This window comes from Mytilus galloprovincialis, chromosome 12 (genome assembly GCF_965363235.1).
Source record: "Mytilus galloprovincialis chromosome 12, xbMytGall1.hap1.1, whole genome shotgun sequence".
NCBI lineage: Eukaryota > Metazoa > Mollusca > Bivalvia > Mytilida > Mytilidae > Mytilus > Mytilus galloprovincialis.
The window spans coordinates 24,382,305-24,403,579 of NC_134849.1; the positions used below are offsets into that span (position 1 = coordinate 24,382,305).

A 21,275-nucleotide genomic window follows, 5' to 3' on the forward strand; every position below is an offset into this window, starting at 1 on the left:
TCTGAAACTACTGGGCCAAATTAAACCAAACTTGGCCACAATCATCATTGGGGTATCTAATTTAAAAAATATGTCCGGTGACCCGGCCAACCAACCAAGATGGCCGCCATGTCTAAAAATAGAACATAGGGGTAAAATGCAGCTTTTGGCTTATAACTCGAAAACCAAAGCATTTAGAGCAAATCTGACAGGGTAAAATTGTTTATCAGGTCAAGATCTATCTGCCCTGATATTTTCAGATAAATCGGACAACCTGTTGTTGGGTTGCTGCCCCTGAATCGGTAATTTTAAGGAAATTTTGCAGTTTTTGGTTATTATCTTGAATATTATCATAGATAGAGATAAACTGTAAATAGAGAATATCATATGGCTTATTCAATATCACATTTGTCTCAACCCGAGACACCAATATAATCCCAAGAGCTCTGCTCGAGGGATTATATTGGTTGAGGGTTGATATGGTGTGTGATATTGAAAAAGTCATATCATATACACTTTATTATATACATATACTTCACTGAGATTTATTTGTGTGACATGACGTCATACTGATAAGGAGGTTTGAAATGACGTCATACAGATTATATGTTTGACATGACGTCATACAGATTAGGGGTTTGATAAAGCCTTTGCAACAGTGACTGCAATCGATGACGTGACGTCATACAGATTAAAGGTGTGATAAAGCCTTTGCAACCGTGCTGATATAGATATCATCATGGGTGGCTGATACAGCACGCTTGCCAATGATTGTATTACACATACAATTTATCTGTATTTACTACTAAGTATATAATAAACAGCAATAATGTTCAGCAAAGTAAGATTTACAAATAAGTAAACATAACCGAAATGGTCAATTGACCCCTTAAGGAGTTATTGTCCTTTACAGTCAATTTTTAACAATTTTCATAAAATTTGTTAATTTTATTAACATTTTCCACTGAAACTACTGGACCAAGTTCATTATAGATAGAGATAATTGTAAGCAGCAAGACTGTTTAGTAAAGTAAGATGTACAAACACATCACCATCACCAAAACACAGTTTTGTCATGAATCCATCTGCTTCCTTTGTTTAATATTCACATAGACCAAGGTGAGCGACACAGGCTCTTTAGAGCCTCTAGTTGTACAAGTTAAAACCATTTTTAGCCAATATTTTGTACATGTTGTAACATGTACAAGGTACTTTTGTACATGTTATAACTTGTATTTTTGCATTATACAAGTTATAACATGTACACTATTTTTGTACATGTTATAACCTGTACAAAATTGCAACATGTACATGACATATACATTTATATAGTGTTAATACACTGCAGATCATATAGAAACACACTAGCTTTAATTTATTATACATGTATATAGTGTTAACACACAGCACCGGAAACACACTGGTGTTAACACACAGTATATCTTGCACAAACACTTAGTTCATAGGATATTTCTGAATTTGGCTCTTTTTGGCCCTGAATATACAATTTAAGTTTTATTTTTCAATATAAAGATTGTTTCACTTTTACAAATACAAATTTGAGAAAGTAAAATACATTTTTTTATGTGTTCTTGAAATTTTGATTTTTTTGTCAATGGGACAAAATAAATTTAAATATTAATTTTTTTTTTGTCAAAATATTATGAAAAATAAAAGAGCCAAATCTATTTGAGTCACTATGTTGGGTAACCTCTTTATTAACACAGATGAGACTGTTAATTAAGCATATGTAATTTTGTTTTATTACAGTTTCATGTGACGAAAATCATTATGCCTCGTATGGCTGGATAGAGACACCAAATTACCCAAACAATTATCCTAATAACCAGAGACATAGCTACTGTATACAGAGTCCATTGTGGCTACCAATAACATTGCAGTTTGTTGATTTTGATGTAGAGAATGCAAATGGCTGTATATACGATTCTGTGACAGTAAGTGTGTTAAGGATGTACTTAGGTAAAATTAAATAAATCAAGAATTTAAAATTGATACTATAAGCTGGAAGAGTATTAGTTAGGGATCAAAATAAGCTAGAAATATTGATAGGTCATGTGGCTCCTTTTCAAGATATTCGATTTATAAAATATGACGGAAAATGCTGACTCAGACTTTTATTTTATATTTGCTTTGGTATTATTTTGGTCTCAAATGAATAGAAAGAAAATCAAGAATCTGCTTAAATTTTGCTAATGACCTTGTATGAACTATTAAGTCCTATATTAAAAGATAATTAGGTGTTATGGGGCAAAATATTTCACCTTGTATTGTAAGAAAAACAAAAAAGGAGTCAGAACATCTGAGACAAATTCCAAAACCTCACTTAAGTATATCCTTATGAAATATTAATGGTTTTTATAATACCCCTTATTACTATTTTTCCGCCATTACTGGATATCACACAGGTTCCTGTAAAATTTTGACGTCACAATACAAAATATTTGACGCCACAATGGAAAAGTGATTGTTGTATGCGTCAAAAGTTCAAGCGGCCGGGTCAGCTGGGATTAGCGATAAGGTGTATGAACTGTATGATGACCAATAGTTCTGTGTCAGTTTGTCTTTTGTGGAGAGTTGTTTCATAGGCAATCCTAGTGACCCGATCTTTTTTTTATATATATACTATATACATGTAGTTATTTTAATACATTATCAATAATACTGATAATATCTTAAAAAATAAGGTTCTTGCCACCACAGAAAAAGTTGACCTTAAATCATTTGGCTATTTTTTTAAGGTCCTTTTTGGTCATATAGCTACTTACTGTTCTAAACATTTATACATATATATGAAAAGATTTGGTATGAGTGCCAATGACACAACTCCTGGCCCCATCAAAATCACAATTTGTAAAAGTAAACCATTATAGGTCAAAGTATAGTCTTCAACAAGGAGCCTTGGCTCACACCGAAGAACAGCAAGCTATAAAAACTTTTTACAGCTCAAAAATATCTGTGAACTATTCAATTTGAAAAGGGCTCCCAAAAGTGTAGAACCATTCAAACTGAAAAAAACAAATTTCTATTCTATATAAAAAATATAACTGAATTCCATATATCATGTATATGTCAATGTTGAATGTAGAAAAGTGCATCAGAGGCATGCAAGTTCCAATGTAGTGTGATACATTTATTTTTGTCATTACCTATTTTTCGTGAATTGTGGAAAAATAGTATTTTCCTTGAAATTTGAATTTATGGATTTGCAAAAGTTTGTTTACCAGCCTATAGAAAATATATACTTTATTATAAAAATAAGCAGATGTGGTATGTTTGCCAATTCAATGAGACAACCTTCCACTAAAGTTCAAATAAAATGGATGTTAACCAATGGAGGCAACCATACAGCCTTCCACGAGAAAAATCCATACCATATAGTCAGCTATAATTATAAATGGCCCCTGAACATGAAAAATATGAAACTTCAATTGCGAAGGACACGTAACCATAACATAAGAGAAGTATTTTTATGGTCTATTTTTGATAGATTGATAGATAGATATATATATAGTTATTCTCATAAAACCATGCATTAGTACAAAGGTTACAGAGAAGTTAAAGAATAATATGCATAAAAATAAAAATGCAATGAAAATGCATAAAAAAATTCGGATGAGATAACATATATATATACTTATACAGTCAATTAGTTGAAAATCAATTACAGTTACTTCATTGATATGATGTTCACCTGAAAATATTAAACTATTTGTATTTAATGAAGAGAACACAATTTTGATTAATATTCTATTTATAGATTTATGATGGGTCGTCATCAGGTGGTACACAGCTAGCCAGGTACTGTGGAAGTTCCATACCAAGCCCTGTTACAGCTTCTTCTGGACAGATGTTTATTGAATTCACTTCAGACAGTTCAGATGTTGAAAAAGGTTTTCAAGCGGTCTTTTCAGATGCATCAAGTATGTGGCAATATTAATTTTATCATTAGAAGTCAGGTTGTCAAAGTATATTTTATTTGTTCCACCTACATGACCTAGCAGATGTTCCATTAGAAACTTTGTTATAAACCAAGTTATAATATCTCATACCATTATTTCCATTAGGAACATAGACTGTCATATCTATTCTAGAGGAAATGATATTCCAGAATACTTTTCCATTTGGAACTTACATTATGAAGGAACTTAATTCTATTTCCTGACAGGTCAAGGGATAAATTAAGCCTTTTTCATCATGACTTTGACTAAAGACATTTTGTCAAATGTAAAGATTATGATTTATACTTAACTTTGCGAACAATAAGGATCTTGTTTAATTCTCTTCATGCTAAAATTAGCATGCTAGATAAGTATTTATAGAGGTCCTAAACGGGGTATGTGTACAGACAAAAGGTAAAGAGAACGATTAGTCTATTATTTTAAAAGATTAAATTATAATTCCTCGCCTAATGCCTTTAATTAAATAAAATGTGACATTGATTATTTCGATGTCTGAAAAAGCTGCATACAGATACATGGTTCAAATATTAGACTGCATGCTGTTTCTTATTATTGAGATACTCACCTAGTCGCATATTATAAACCTTGTAATATTTTTTGGGGGAAAGACAGCTTCAATCCGTCAATCCCCTATGGGGTTGACCAGAGTGACATTCCCTCACATCATTCATTTTGTTTTTATAGTGTGGAAAACCCCCCCAACAAATCTTACTGAGATTGATGAGAAGGAAACACACAAATGAATAGATTGACTATAAACACTTTTCTACACATTTCCCTTCTGTTTCTAGCGAAATTATTGTATTTTGAGCTCTCTTTTACACTATTTACGTTTCTTTTACAATCCGGAAAAATCAGTATGACGAGATATTCTAAATATATCCAACCTACATTATATTTTATAATGACGTCATTGTTGGAATGCCACACTATGCAGAAGCAGGGATATCCTTCACTGGTTATTTAAATCATTCTCAGAGTTCATGCACTAATTATAAATTGTTATTTGTTAAATTAAACATAATTATGTTTGCTGTAGATGATTCAAACATCAACATGCAATACTTTAATTTGTAGGTCAACAACTTTCAAAGTAAACAAAGTTCGTGGAGATACATGAGATTGGGGAGAGAAACGATTTTTTTCATTTTTTTCTGTAAAATTCTGTTTTGTGAATCTTCCTCCAAATCAGGAGCACCTCAATTGATGAGTAATTATCCACTAAAATAAAACTAGAAAATGTGACATTTAGTATATGATAAGTAGTCTTCCATGAAAACTAAATTGTGTGTACCAACAAATAAATCATTGTAATGGTAAAAAAAAAAAATTAAAAAAAAGTTGCATTTTATAGTTTAAACCTATTTATTCATGAAATTTACAAATATTTCAAAATGTAGGATCTTGAAACAAGCTTCACACAGTTTACATCAATCATATTATTTTTTATTAGTACCTGTATCCCTGTGATGAGAGTTGTAACTGGGAACTTTATCAATGGAAATTTAAAATTAAATGGATTTTTCAGTCCTAACTTTCTTAAGAAAAAAATTAAAAATCTTAGAGTAATGTCACAAAAAATGGAAAATGGCCTAGCCTGCAGTTCAGTGGTACACAATTAAGATTTCAGAAAAAATTGTAGTGGTTGTTAAATGACAGAAATCAGTTGAATTTTACATAATTAACTATCAACTTTAATCGAATGTTTAGATTTAGAAGATGCAGATCTCTTGGTCCAAATTGAATCTTAAAATAAGGAAACAAAATTAGATTAAACAACAACAATGGACTTCAATATTGTCAACCTTTCTACATGTTCTAGCTGTTCTTTTTTTCATTCTTTATATGAAGACTATCAAAAGATACCCCCCCCCCAAAAAAAAAAAAGAGAGACAAGGGCTGCCTTTCTCCTCAGAGCTATTTAGCTCTTTGATTAATTTACACTATCTATGATAAACAAACACTAAAGAAGTTCCTGAGATGAAGCCATGATAAATTCACTGTTTAGATCAGATTTGCGACTTGAGTGTACAAAATCATTAAGGAAGCAACTATCTTCTACATAAGTCAAACATTATTCATTGGATATCCTCATTCATATTATTGTTTTGGAAATACGGAAATTTGATCAGAAAAGGCTTCAAAGTATAATTTATATGCTAAATTTTAAAACTTTTAAGACAAGCATTCTGCTGCCATTTAACCAAATCACTAATTTCAGATTTTATTTTCAGTTCAAACCAACATGACAACACCTTGGACACCAACAAACACTACAGCAGAGCCTGGTAAGGTTAATCACAACTATTGTGGATAAAGCCATATTACTTTTATATTTTGTAAACCAAAATTCTTAAATAAAACCATGAACTCTTAAACACTCTTGTCAATAGAACTAGAAATTCACAAATAATGGAGATTAAACACCAAATTTATACATATTTTTCAACTGCATCAAGAAAGCAGAATTTTCAAATTGAATACTGTAAATTTAAATAGAAATAATTATTATTGCATGTATTTATTATTGCAATTTTTGTCATTTAAGACTAAAATGCAATTTTAATTATTGCGATATTGAGAAAAATCCTGTTTAATTCATATAAAAATTTTGAAAATGCATGTTTAAATTATTGGGATTATAACCATATATTATAATAAATACATCGCAATAATTTCTGAATTTACAGTAGTTCACAGATATTTTTGAGCTGTTAAAACATTTTCATAGTAATTATATGTTATAATTCTAGAGTATAGATAGAAATTTGACTTGACAGTTTAATTGTATAAAGATGTCATTGGGTCGGTTACAGTAAACTCAATGGGCAATTAACTGAAGGTCATAGGAGAAGAACAATTTGTAAAACTTATATTTTTGTTTTATGAATTAGAGACAATCTTACAATTAATTTCTGATAGAGAATCCTCCACCCAATAAAACTGACAGCCACAAAATAGCCCATAAGTGGCGCTTAAAAGTGGCGTTAAACACCAACAATCAATCAACCATCAAATTCTAATATATAGCAGTGCTTAAATATTTAAAAAAAAAAAGATTATTTTAGTGTTGATGTTGTTATATTCAAAGTAATTTCTATTTCTGACATGGCAACTAGTGCTTAAATATTTCAAAAAACTAAAATTAATTGATTTTATTGTTGATGTTGTAATTAGTAATGTTTTATGATGTATTTACAGATATTTGTATAGAAGCAACGTCACCGTACCACAACTCCATTTGTAAACCATTTGGTTTTAACTTAACATCATATCCAAACTACCTTGGGCACCAGTCAGAAGCCGAAGCTGCACAATTTGCAATGTCATTGCTTACTTCAGCCAACTTTAACTGTACAGCTGATATACCAGAATATGTAATGATGTGTGCAGTTTTAACTCCCTCCTGTGAAGGAGGAAGAGTTATACCACCATGTTTAGAGCCTTGCATGAGTAAGATTATATTTATAACAATTACATTTTTGAAGGTCTCATGGTTGTATTTTAAATCACCTCATATGTGGAAGGTTCTGGGTTTATTTCCTAACTTTGTTAAATCAAAGACTTTAAAATTGGTATTTGGTGCTTCATTCTTTGAGGAGGGGTTCTGATCCCGAAATACTAGGCTTAAAAACACGAAATCCTGAGGTCCCGAATTTAAATAAATTTAAATCCTGACATCCCAGAATTCGAAAATAAAAATTCATGGATCCCAAAAGGGTCAATTCTGAAATCCAGAGCTTAAAAACACCCTATCCCAGAGTCCCCAACAAAGGTCCAATCCCCCTTCTTCTTTCAATAAGCACATAGCAAAAAGGATTAAGAGCAAAACTGGGCAGTTTAGAATCAGAATGAAGTGTCCAGATAAGGTGACAGGTTTTGATTGCCATTATCACCACCTGACAAAGCTGTGTCATTTAAATTTTTTCGATGCATTTGGTTATCAATCAGGTGAATTAAACAAATGACACTAATTTAAAGATTTCTTATAATGCTCCATTATTGATCCCTGAAAACTGATACTTTAAGGTAACCATGGTAACAGTACCCGTAATATGATTTTTTTATGAATAAATTTTTATCCTGACACTGCACTGACTTTTTGCAATATGGTGTGGATACTGTTGTAAAATGAGATTTGACTCAGAAAAATGAATTATTGTCGTTTGTTTATGTGTTACATATTTGTTTTTTGTTCATTTTTTGTACATAAATAAGGCCGTTTGTTTTCTTGTTTGAATTGTTTAACATTATCATTTCGGGGCCTTTTATAGCTGACTATGCTGCATATTTGCTTTGCTCATTGTTGAAGGCCATACGGTAACCTATAGTTGTTAATTTCTGTGTCTTTTTGGTCTCTTGTGAAGAGTTGTCTCATTGGCAATCATACCACATCTTGTTTTTTTTATATCTGAAATGCAAATCTTTTTTGATTTTTTTATGAATGTGATGCTTTAATTACTCCTTTAATAGACTCCATAACAATATTGCTTATTAACCAAGTTGTTATAAGAAATTTGTCATAAGACAGGAGACTATTGGACCTCTGAATAAAACTTGTAAATACAGCAGTGTTTGGATAAATGTGTTACTGAAATAGTACTAGTTGAACATGGACAAAAATTTTAATTAAAAACATTGCAAATATATTATAATTCACTGTATTCAAGAATGCAAATTAAATGGCAATCATTTTAATGTTTTAGATGTGGCCTATGGTTGTGGATTACAGAATATTCCGGGACTAGAAAATATCACTCAACTGTGTAGCTCATTTCCTTCCTACTATAGTGGTCAACAATGTATACATTACTTTGATCTTACTTCTACGAGTAAGTGCATGGCGAGAAGCAAGATTTCATATTCTGTAAAAGCAGAAATTTTTGTGGAGGATTTAATTTCATTTATTTCAGGGAAAAAATATATCTACAAAATTAAAAACCCCACAAAAATTTAACCTACATATAATATCACTTCTATTTACTGGAAACCATGAAATTAAATTCCCATGAAATCTTATATAGAGACAAAACCATGAAATTTTAATCCCACGAAAATTAATGTTTCTACAGTATTAAGAAGTGATTGTTTTATCTCCCTCCTGTGAAGAAGAAATAAATGTTACATACATTTTATCACTGCAAAAAATGTGATAGACAACAATCTAATATATAAATGACAAAACATGAAAGTTTGGGAAATATTAATTTAAATATTTGTTAATCTAAAAAATGAAAACTGATTTTTCATAAACAAGGTGGCTTTTTGGATCTGTGAGACAACGAATCTCCTCTTTTCTGATACTTTAACGTAAAAGTGCCTGTATTCTTATTGCCCTTGGAACACACAGTTGGTTCAAAACATTCTAAATAATGGTAATTCAACAAATAACTTGAAGTTAATTTCATTTTGAAGTACAACTAAAATACCCATAGTTCTTTTGGAATCTGAAATAGCCAATTAAAATGTTGTTCTTTATTTCCAGCACCAGTGCCAACTGCAAGTAACACAACTACACCATCCAATGGTAAGTTAATGTACTATAATATTGTGGATTTTATTCCAATTTTGGTGGATAGAGGAAAGAATGCATTCTGTGGATATTTGATTTAATGGTTTAGCTAAATTTGCATAAAGCACTATTGAAAATTTCAACTTGTTTAAATGACAGAATTATAATCGCAATAATTTCAAATCAGATTTTGAAATTTTTAATATGAATTAAACAGGATTTTTCTCAAAGTGCAAAAATTAGAATCGCATTTAAGTCTAAAATGACAAAATCTCAATAGTTAATGCAGGCAATAATTTTCTGAATTTACAATGTTCAAACAAATAATTTTAAATTTGTTATAACAAACATATGTTCTGTTTAAAGTTATTAATTTTTGTCAACGCATGCTATACTTGTTTCCTGGCGTTATAGTCAAATGGAAATATTTAGCTGTTTCACTGAATTTTTGCAAAAAAAATTTGTGCTAATTGTTATTACACGCTAATATATAAATTTATATAGTCAAATAGACATAAATTTACTTTCAAAGTCATATTCTATTCAGTACTGATTTTTTGACTTTCACCATTATTATTTTCTTTTACACATGCTATTTAAACTTCTGGTTTTAACACTAAATTCTAAAAAAAAAAAAATAAAAAATGTGTGATTTTGACTTATTTTAACAAACAAGAAGTGTTTCTTGAGTCATTTACAAGCAGTTACAACTTCTGTTTGATGATGGAAATAGTTTTTTCCATGCAAATATTGCAAACGACCACACATGATTTGAAATTACCAGAGTGTCATTAGACTTTTTCTAATAATTACAAAAAGTAATTTTACCCTAGAAATTTCATGGTGAGAAGGGAGACAATATCTAGTGCAAACTATACAATCCCTAATGTGGTAAGCTTGATTATAATCTTAATTTGAAATGCTTTTCTAGAAAAAGGGGCCATATTGGGTTCTTATCAAGCTGTATGCTAGGATCAGTGATCAAGGTTAAGTTTTCATGATTAAATATGATATGTTAAATAAGCAGATGAAACTGTTCAGAATTTGCATTCTTCTTGTTTTACAGTTTCCTGTGATGAAAGACGTATTGGCTCCTATGGCTGGATAGAGTCACCAAATTACCCCAACAATTATCCAAATTCAGTGACTTGTAGCTATTTCATTATGAGTCGAAGGCTGTTACCACTTACCTTGCATTTTGTTGATTTTGAAGTAGAGGCTTCAAGCAGTGGCTGTAATTATGATCATGTGACTGTAAGTGTATATATTTTACGAAATGTGTTGGGTTTATTACAGGAATAAACTCCTTTTTTCAAGGAATTTATTGGTGTATAAACTCGACCAATTCACTCACAAACAAATAAAAGTCAGAAGTTCTAAATTGTGAACAGTAATAATTTATTTATTTTTGTGGGTATAAGAAAAAAAATAATGGTACTTTCCTGGAAATTTGAGTTTGTGGAATTGCAAAAGTTTTTTTATGAGCCAAAAGAAAATTTGTTAGTATTAGTTTTTTTTTTTATTGTTATTGATGCGCAACCAACCAACCAACATGTTCTTCAATGCTATAAATAATATGTAAGGGTTAATTATTATTCATTGTTTAATCTGGTGTGATCAAAACTGATCTTTAATGTTGAAAGTTTATATGGTAAATATCATTCTAAAACTGAACATTAAAGATCAATTTAGATATTGAAAAGTTGATACAATGTTCAATGTACAACAGTCTTTATTGGATTGTTAATAAAATAGATAAAAATCTGCTAAAAGTGGTAAATTGCAAAATAATTGGTATATCAAAAACAAAACTGGTTCACAATACATTGAACAAGTTTTATGTTCTATTACTGAACAATTACATTTCTATTCATGGTTTGCCTGAAAATAATAAACTATTAAGATATATTATTTTATATTTTAGAGCACTCAATTTTTATTAAGTAATTCTATTTATAGATTTATGATGGGGCATCATCAAATGGTACACAGCTAGCCAGGTATTGTGGAAGTTTCATACCGAACCCTGTTACAGCTTCTTCTGGACTGATGTTTATTGAATTCTATTCTGACTATGTAGTTCCTAAACGAGGATTTCAAGCAGTCTTTCAAGATGCATCAAGTATAATTGCAATATTATCATTATATCCTCATTTTTAGCGCACCTGGCCAAAAGGGCCAAATGAGCTTTTCTCACCACATTACATATTACAGAAATATACGTTTTACAGTATGCTGGAGGCATGGATTTACTTTTTAGCTCACTTGCCCCGAAGGGCCAAGTGAGCTTTTCCCATCACTTTACGTCCGGCCTCTGTTGTCCCGCGTCCTTCGTCTGTCATCCATCGTTGTTCACTTTTACAAAAATCTTCTCCTCTGAAACTACTGGCCCAAATTTAACCAAACTTAGCCACAATCATCATTGGGGTATCTAGTTTTAAAAATGTGTCCGGTGACACAGCCACCAACCAAGATGGCTGCCATGGCTAAAATAGAACATAGGGGGTAAAATGCAGTTTTTGACTTATAACTCATTTAATTTGGCTCATTTAATTCTCATAAAATTTTAACAAAATATTTACCTTGACCCTTTGAAATTTTTTTTCAAAATTTAAAAAATCTTGAACCAATTGGTGTCTGATAAAAATTTGATTGGATATATAGTAGTTTGACAAACACTAATATAATTTTGATCATTGAGAAGCTTGATATTTCCTTAACAAAACAACATGATTGAAACGTTTAGCTGATTTTACCGAGTTTTCTCCCTGTAGTGTTAGGTACCACCTTAAAATTTAGAATGATTCACAAACTCCTTTTGAAATGGCAGAAAAGAGTCTTACTTCGATTCTTCAAAACAATTTGTTGTACTTATAAGAGGGTACAAATGCACTTTACCGTTAGGCATCAAATAGTCATTTTTAACTACCGTTAAATCAAATTGGTTAAAATTTTACCATGATTTGTAAGAATATCTTTATCGTGATTTTATCAGAGATTTCAAATAACTATTGTTACTGTTATTGTTGGATAAAATTTAAGGTGATTCTTCAAAATCAGTCGATTTTTTTATCGTCTAAAATAAAGTGTAAAGAATACTTTTGCAATTTGTTGCTTGTATGGAGAGTTGTCTAATTTGCACTCCAACCTCATCTTCTTATATCTTTGTTAATCGTCATGCACCAAACATTACTGTTAATGTCATTTGTCAAGAATTTTTACCATAACTTGTCATGAAATTTCCCCCATTATGATCCTCTTATAAGATCCACTGTCCACATTAAAATCATGGAAGATAACTCTCTTAATTTTCTTTAATTGCCTTATATGAATTTTATATCAATATGCCAACATGATTTGCAAAGCAGAAGTAAGCTATATATTTTTCACATGTTTATTGATAATTCAATAAAAATTAAAAGATAGATTCTCAGACGTTAATGCTGACATCATACTATAACACTGATACCAAATTTTTATTTTCAGTTCAAACCAATTTTACAACACCATGGCGACCAACAGGTCACACCAATTACACAACACCTTGGACACCAACCACCACTTCACCAGGAGGTAAGATTAATCAAAACTACCATTGATTTATTTATTTTCATTGAACCAATTTTTTTGTGATTTTGCAAATTGTGCATACCAGATTATTGGAAGTGATTATTTCTGTCACTATTTTAATTCATGGTACACCTACACTCATAAAATCCACTCAACTTAGTATCATTTGAATTATAATGACTCAGTAGTATCAAGACATTTTATTGCTGAAAAATAAGTCTTAAGGTGGTACCCAACACTTTCACTAAAATTAATTTGGCTCGTTTAATTTTCATAAAATTTTTACAAAGTATTTACTTTGACCCTTTAACAAAAATTGAAAAAAATTGAAAAAAATTGAACCAAGCGTTTTATCAGAAAAATTACACTGGTTATATAGCAGTTTGACAAACTCTTATTTTGATCATTGAGAAGCTTTATATTGCCTTCAAAATGCAACGTAATTAAAACGTTTAGCTGATATTATAGAGTCATCTCCCTGTAGTGTTAGGTACCACCTTAACAATGAAAAGAGAAATCATTATGACAGCTATCCCCATCCTCATACACACACATTCTACTCAGACACCTAAAAATTTTGCATGTTTAAAACAATACAAAGGATGTTCAGGGCTTTCAATAAGTTTAGAAGTAGGAGGATAAAACCAAAAAATAGGAGTCCCATCAATGCGGACGGCAAAGCCGACCGCGGCGACGAGCTTGCTCGTCGAACCTAAGGTCGGGGGTCTTTTTTTTAAAATGGTGCAAAATCCTGCATTCGGGGAGTCTCCTGGACCCTGTTTCAGTCCTCTCAAAACATAATTTTTTTAATGAAGATAATGTAAATGTTTAATTGATTAAAATTTGTAGCATGGTTGGATTTTCTGTAAATATTGATTACATTTATATATGCATTTGATCCAGACTTCAACTTAAAGCTTGTATTTGAAGTTGTTTGAGAATAGCAATGACATGGTGATAATATAGGGAAAGATCATATTTATTCATTAATAAAATTTTATTATACTTGAACTTCTTGAGTTGATTTGTATTGATTTTCATTTCAGGTATAAAGGGTGAAAAACTGAAAAGTATCAATTCTTCATCTTATGTTTTACTGCCTAATATTACCAAAATTTTTAATACAAAGCCAACATAGTTATAAAGGAACATGTCCATGTAGTTCACTCTATGTAATAGGATTTGAATCTAAAACAAACGTGGGTCAGTGGCTGTACGTTGTTTATATTGGCGTTTGTTTGTTTTTTATTTTAACATTGTGAAAATATACAGTGTTCTCCTTTGAATAAGTTGTATTTCCATTCAATATTTATAAAGCACCTAGTTTTTGTATTTTTCTAATCCATTGACTGATGTCACTTTGTTTTCGTTTACTCATTTTCGTACACGCCTATTAATTACACCAATCGTAGGTCGTTTAAGAAAACCAGTTGTAAATCGACCAATCAGGAGTCTGTTTACAGACGGTGTTCGGGTGCCTTCTGCTGGTATCTACTTTCAGTAGTTTTCGCCTTACTCTCCTTGTTGATAGCGATCCCAGCATAGGCGTTCGTGACTACTCAGGTCACTTCACGTAGATAGGGAAAGGTTATAAATATCAACTACACTTTATCGGAAATCCCCGGTTTGTGTCAACAGCGTAAATTTCCCCTTCAGTCATTTTTATTGATTTTTTAATTTTACAATTTTGAGCAAAGTAGGCGGCGGATTTCCTTCAAGTAGACGACGAAAATCGCCGCCTACCGCCTTCTATTGAAAGCCCTGATGTTATTTTCATTTTAAATATTAGTAGTTCTTTTGCAGGAATAACTAATCTGTCATAACTGACGTTTAATTTAGAATCTCCTTCCTTGCATTTGACTCCAGTCTTAATTGACTATCGATTGCTAGTTTTCCTGTTGAAGGTTGTGGTTCTCTCCAGAAACACTTGCTTCCTCCAACAATAAAAAAAGGTCTGCCACTTTAAAGTTAAACTTTGTGTAGAACATCAGTATCTTTGAAATTAACACCATCAATAATGGCATAATTGGCATCCATGAAATTAAGGGTTCTATTGCCTCTATTTTTCCATTAAACTCAGGATTTTGTAAAGACGAAATGTCTTGAATTTCCATCATAAATTCGGAATGACACCCCTCCTACTTCTTTATAGATATAAGTATAAAAAAGTAGATATGGAATGATTATACCAATGAGACAACTCTCCACAAGAGACCAGATGACACAGAAATTAACAGCTGTAGGTCACTGTACAGCCTTCAACAATGAGAAAAGCCCATACAGCATAGTCAGCTAAAACATGCCCCAAAATCACAAATGTAAGGCAATTTAAACTAGAAAACTAATGGCTAACTTAGGTACAACAAAATGAACAAAAAATAAATATGAATCAAAGTACTGAAGTGCTGAACATCGGATGACCACATGTTCTTGTGGATGGTCAAAAGCACTCGTCACAGAAAAAAATCACATCTCTATACCTGAAAATGAGGTTAATGTACAGAGATTTTTTTTTCTGAGACAAGTTCATGCCTGGATGATGAATAAATGATAGGTAATTCAACCTCAACGTAATATAGGGTTATTGCATGAATATTGGGAAATATTGTCCCGAGTAGAATTTTATATTGCACGAGCTTGCGAGTGCAATATATGTTCTACGAGGGACAATATTCCCCAAAATTCATGCAATAACCCTTTTATTGTCTAGCAATATAATATTTAAAAGTAAAAATTGGTTTAAACTAAGATTTTGTCATTGATGACATCATGAATTTTGAAGATTTATTGGACTAGTGCAATATTAGAATTTATTGCACGCTAACTATGGTTACTTTCTGTTAGAAATATTATATTGCTATACAATAATAACTATTATTGTAGTGATACAAATCAGTAAACACTGGTTTGTTGTTTTATATTATATTAATATAACAGTTACATGTAATATGATTTTCATCCATTTGTATATCATTCTATTCTCCTATTCTAATAATTGTGCAGTTCAAGTGCATGGTGGACACTCTTCTTTAAAAATTAGATTTCAAAGGTTCTTGAGATATTCTTCTGCATACTTTAACACAATTTTTCTGTACATGTGCATGGATATTATCAATGATTTTTCGCTTATATTTATAAATCTAACGACAAAACATTTTCATATTATTAAACTATGTTCTACACAAAAATATTTTTATCAGTATTCATTGAAGAGATGTATTTATAACAAACAATAAGGAAAGTTAGTTAAACTAGTCAATACATGTATCCGTGTATTAATCATGCTTATAGATTCTGATTGGTAACAAACTCAAAATGAAAGTTACCTGTGCAAATTTAGGAGATGGCAATACATCAGAATGACCTCAAGGTCATCTCGATGTAAAAAGTGGTGTTTGATGAATAAAGTCTGTTTAATTGTTGTAGCATGTGGTGGATATTTCACTGGACTTACAGGAATTTTAGCATCACCAAATTATCCTGGAAACTATCCAAATTCCCAGAGTTGTTATTACTTTATTACGGCACCAATTGGTTACACAGTACAGTTGACCTTCACCCATTTCTATACAGAAAGCTGCTGTGATTATGTGTATGTAAGTATTACAATGCTGAAACAAGAGCTAAATGGTATTAAACTGCCAATGGGTCAATTGCGTTTTACATCCCACTGGTTTATGAAGAAGATGGTATATGGTAATGGGAGTTTGTGTTCTTAGAACCCATTTTTATCTGTGCTACATACATCATTGTAATTTTAACGAAGAATTATCATTATGCTTATCCTATTTTATAGGTATTTGATGGACCAATTTAACTAATACATGTAATAGTGATTTGTGATACATTAGTGTAAATTTGGTTGAAGAATTATATATGCTTATATATGCTATTTTTGTGATTTTACTTTTTACCCTATTTTATAGGTATTTGATGGACTAACTAATAGTGATTTGTTATTAGTCTCCTTGAGAGGAAATTTGATTGGACAAAGAGTAGTAGAGTCAACAGCCAATAAGATGATGGTATACTTCTATACTGATGGCAGTGTTGTTTATAATGGTTTCAGGGCTATTTACACAACAGACATTGAGAGTAAGTTAACCTGAATACAATCATTGTATTCCGCTTATCTATGATTACTTATCATTAAAACCTGAATGCACAGACAAAGAAAAATTAAATAATTTTTTAAGTTTTCATTTTTATGCCCCACCTACGATAGTAGAGGGGCATTATGTTTTCTGGTCTGTGCCTCCGTCCGTCTGTGCGTCCGTGCGTCCGTTCGTCTGTTCAGGTTAAAGTTTTGGTCAAGGTAGTTTTTGATGAAGCTGAAGTCCAATCAACTTGAAACTTAGTACACTTGTTGCTTATGATATCATCTTTCTAATTTTAAAGCCAAATTAGACTTTTGACGCCAATTTCACGGTCCACTGAACATAGAAAATGAAAGTGGGAGTTTCAGGTTAAAGTTTTTGGTCAAGGTAGTTTTTGATGAAGCTGAAGTCCAATCAACTTGAAACTTAGTACACTTGTTGCTTATGATATCATCTTTCTAATTTTAAAGTCAAATTAGACTTTTGACCCCAATTTCACGGTCCACTGAACATAGAAAATGAAAGTGGGAGTTTCAGGTTAAAGTTTTTGGTCAAGGTAGTTTTTGATGAAGCTGAAGTCCAATCAACTTGAAACTTAGTACACTTGTTGCTTATGATATCATCTTTCTAATTTTAAAGCCAAATTAGACTTTTGACCCCAATTTCACGGTCCACTTAACATAGAAAATGAAAGGGGGGAGTTTCAGGTTAAAGTTTTTGGTCAAGGTAGTTTTTGATGAAGCTGAAGTCCAATCAACTTGAAACTTAGTACACTTGTTGCTTATGATATCATCTTTCTAATTTTAAAGTCAAATTAGACTTTTGACCCCAATTTCACGGTCCACTGAACATAGAAAATGAAAGTGGGAGTTTCAGGTTAAAGTTTTTGGTCAAGGTAGTTTTTGATGAAGCTGAAGTCCAATCAACTTGAAACTTAGTACACTTGTTGCTTATGATATCATCTTTCTAATTTTAAAGCCAAATTAGACTTTTGACCCCAATTTCACGGTCCACTTAACATAGAAAATGAAAGGGGGGAGTTTCAGGTTAAAGTTTTTGGTCAAGGTAGTTTTTGATGAAGCTGAAGTCCAATCAACTTGAAACTTAGTACACTTGTTGCTTATGACATGATCTTTCTAATTTTAAAGCCAAATTAGACTTTTGACCCCAATTTCACGGTTCACTAAACATAGAAAATGAAAGTGGGAGTTTCAGGTTAAAGTTTTTGGTCAAGGTAGTTTTTGATGAAATTGAAGTCCAATCAACTTGAAACTTAGTACAGATGTTCCCTATAGTATAATCTTTCTAATTTTAATGTCAAATTAGATTATTACCCAATTTTTACAGTCCATGGAACATGGAAAAGGATAGTGCAAGTGGGGCATCCGTGTACTTTGGACACATTCTTTTTTACCATGAGTCCTATTTATAATTATTTTTATTAAAATTGCATGTTACATTTCTTTATTCGAGCGTCACTGACAAGTCTTTTGTAGAGGAAACACACGTCTGGCGTAATTATAAAATTTTTATCCTGGTATTTACCTAGTATGAGTTTATATGCTTTTGGATTTAATAAAATTTTCAAAGGTGAAATTGTTCTGAAGAGCACTCATTTTTTTTGGAGGAACCTCAGACAAACTACAAGAATAGGTAGTGACTGATTTGTTGTTTACTTTCAGATTGTCCTATAGACCATGTACAATGCTCTATGAATGCATCAGATTGTGTATCTGTGTATAAACTGTGTAATGGTTACCAAGATTGTGCTAATGGATTTGACGAACAGCATTGTCTAAACTGTAAGTTATTTTATAGATATGAGGACCTGGATGGGGTTTATAACAAAATAGAAAGTAATGGGACTAGATTACATAAAAATGGGGGGGGGGGGGGGGGGGAGGGTGCTGATAGAGAATGATATAAGATATAGAAAATGATGGATACAAAAATATTATGAAAAGAGAAAAATTACCCAGGGTTTAAGCTAGGATTTTGAGGGCTTAAGTCACTTTTGCGCGCTATTAAAATCAACCTTATTTTGTGTAAAAGCAAGGGACCAATGATGTATATTACTAGCTTCATCTTTTGACTTTGTCAGATTTTAAGGGATTGAGGCAGATAGGCACCAGCATGATTGGCAGTTATTGTATGATTTGACTGTATTGGCCATTATTAAGAAAGATTCTGACATGGAATCCAGAAATTTAGTTCACAAGTTCTCTTCAGTTCGTTCCAGGGGTCATTCCTGATCAACAAAAGTTGGATTCTAATTTTTTTAAACAAGGAATCACCAGAGACATAGCATAAATTAACTTACAATGATTATTTCACTGCATAATCATTATCCATATAAAAGGTCTAAATCGATATTTGGAAATCATTTCCATCAAGTTGGAAATGTATAAAATCCTTTTTGGAACTATAATAATGACTGAAAGGAGCTTGTAAACAAATCAACAATAGATCACATTCACTACTTTCGGTTTTAAAATGAAACGAAAACGGGAAGTGACACGTGGATAATAAATTCAAAACGAGTCCGGATTCATCAGGAAATTATCATTTTTTTATTTAAATTCCTTTAGTAAGAGATATATATTTGTCTCTCTCGTTTAATTGATTCTAAATGATTTCGTATTTTACGTTTTTTAAAGTCTATAAATAGTCACAGGAATACTTTCACGCATGCGTAGAACACAATACAGGAAGCACCTGTTTAACTCGTGAAAGTTTTGAATAAACACATTAAAGTTCTTTATTTTAAATGGAAATTGTCGAAAGTTTTTGATGACAATTTAAATCAAATATGATGAAATGCCTTCGAATGACGAATCTACGACAAATGAACTTCAGATTGTGATCGTTTGAGAAATATTGAAATTCAAATGCGAACTATCCGGGTTGTTACATTTTTGATTAATTGACGAAACTATGCTCCTGGTTGCTGAAATGAAATGCCGACTGACTGATTTTCCTGGGGAAATAATTATGATGGTCATTCAATTATGGGGTTTATAATAATTAACGGATTAGTGACTCATCCAATGGCGATAAGCGGATTAGTTATAATCACAACTTGTAACACCTGTTAAAAATGTTAATTACCTGGAGGTCATAAACTTGTCAAAAACATGAAGCCAGGTAGATTTATAGTTTTTATTGCGAAATTTTTTTTACACTTTCAAAACTAAAGTGACGAAATTGATTTGAAATACTTTCGTCAATGAGAAAACCCTTTCGTAAAATACGAAAGTGACGAGCGCTATCAAAATCACTGAAATTACCATTAAGATTGGAGGACTCCTTATATGAGTTATTACCCTTGTTTTTGTTTATTATAAGTAAACTATACAGTATGGGTTTTTCTCATTGTTGAATGGATGCCTTCAAAAATATTTAACGATATAGAAATGAAGACCCCTCATTTAGACCCTCAGATGTGGTATTAATAAAAGAGGAAGTGTTGTATATGTAAATGAAACAGAAATCCAACAACAACACTACAAGAACCATTATAGAGATTTAGATTTTAGAGGTTAAATATTGTCATCAATAATTGACAAATTTCTTTTAACAAATGTGCCTGACCCTAATGGGTAGTCAAGGTTGATAATACTTTTCACATTTGTCAGACGTTTTCCTGTTTCTGATGCCGTATGACCTTGAGTGGTGTATGCTCATATGCTCAGCATGGCAAAGCATTCTTGCTAGTTTTTTCCAGAGCTGTTTTGACATATCCGATAAAGAGAATTATTTTATAAAAGATATTGGAAATGTTTGTGTTGAGAATTATTGTGCAAATAATTGGAAAGTATCATTGGGTGATGTCCACATTCCATCTTTTAGACCTCTGTGTTTATTTACTTTTGATTCATTATTATTTGTTGGATATATAAAAAAGAAGATGTGGTATGATTGCCAATGTGACAAAAGACCAAAATGACACAGACATTAACAACTATAGGTCACCGTACATCCTTCAACATAGATGCCAACCATTACGATTTTTCCGTAGTTTTTCCTATTTTGCGATAAAAACTACGCTATTACGGTCAAAGTCGAATAGTTACGGATTCCCAATCATTGACGTTCAATTTTGTAAAACGCGGATTTTTATCATTACTTTTCCGTCCT

The 21,275-nt window shown here is 31.5% G+C and overlaps 1 protein-coding gene across 1 annotated transcript in view; it reads left to right on the forward strand.

Moving 5' to 3' along the window:
* Positions 1-21,275, forward strand: part of LOC143054810 (MAM and LDL-receptor class A domain-containing protein 2-like) — a 144,175-nt gene that overhangs the window by 45,220 nt on the left and 77,680 nt on the right. The window contains exons 17-28 of the mRNA XM_076227869.1: positions 1,750-1,934; positions 3,758-3,920; positions 6,194-6,247; positions 7,161-7,412; positions 8,666-8,791; positions 9,445-9,486; positions 10,538-10,725; positions 11,431-11,593; positions 12,958-13,044; positions 16,468-16,637; positions 16,968-17,136; positions 18,821-18,940. Coding sequence (XP_076083984.1) covers positions 1,750-1,934; positions 3,758-3,920; positions 6,194-6,247; positions 7,161-7,412; positions 8,666-8,791; positions 9,445-9,486; positions 10,538-10,725; positions 11,431-11,593; positions 12,958-13,044; positions 16,468-16,637; positions 16,968-17,136; positions 18,821-18,940 — 1,719 coding nt within the window. The remainder of the gene's footprint in view (positions 1-1,749; positions 1,935-3,757; positions 3,921-6,193; positions 6,248-7,160; positions 7,413-8,665; positions 8,792-9,444; positions 9,487-10,537; positions 10,726-11,430; positions 11,594-12,957; positions 13,045-16,467; positions 16,638-16,967; positions 17,137-18,820; positions 18,941-21,275) is intronic.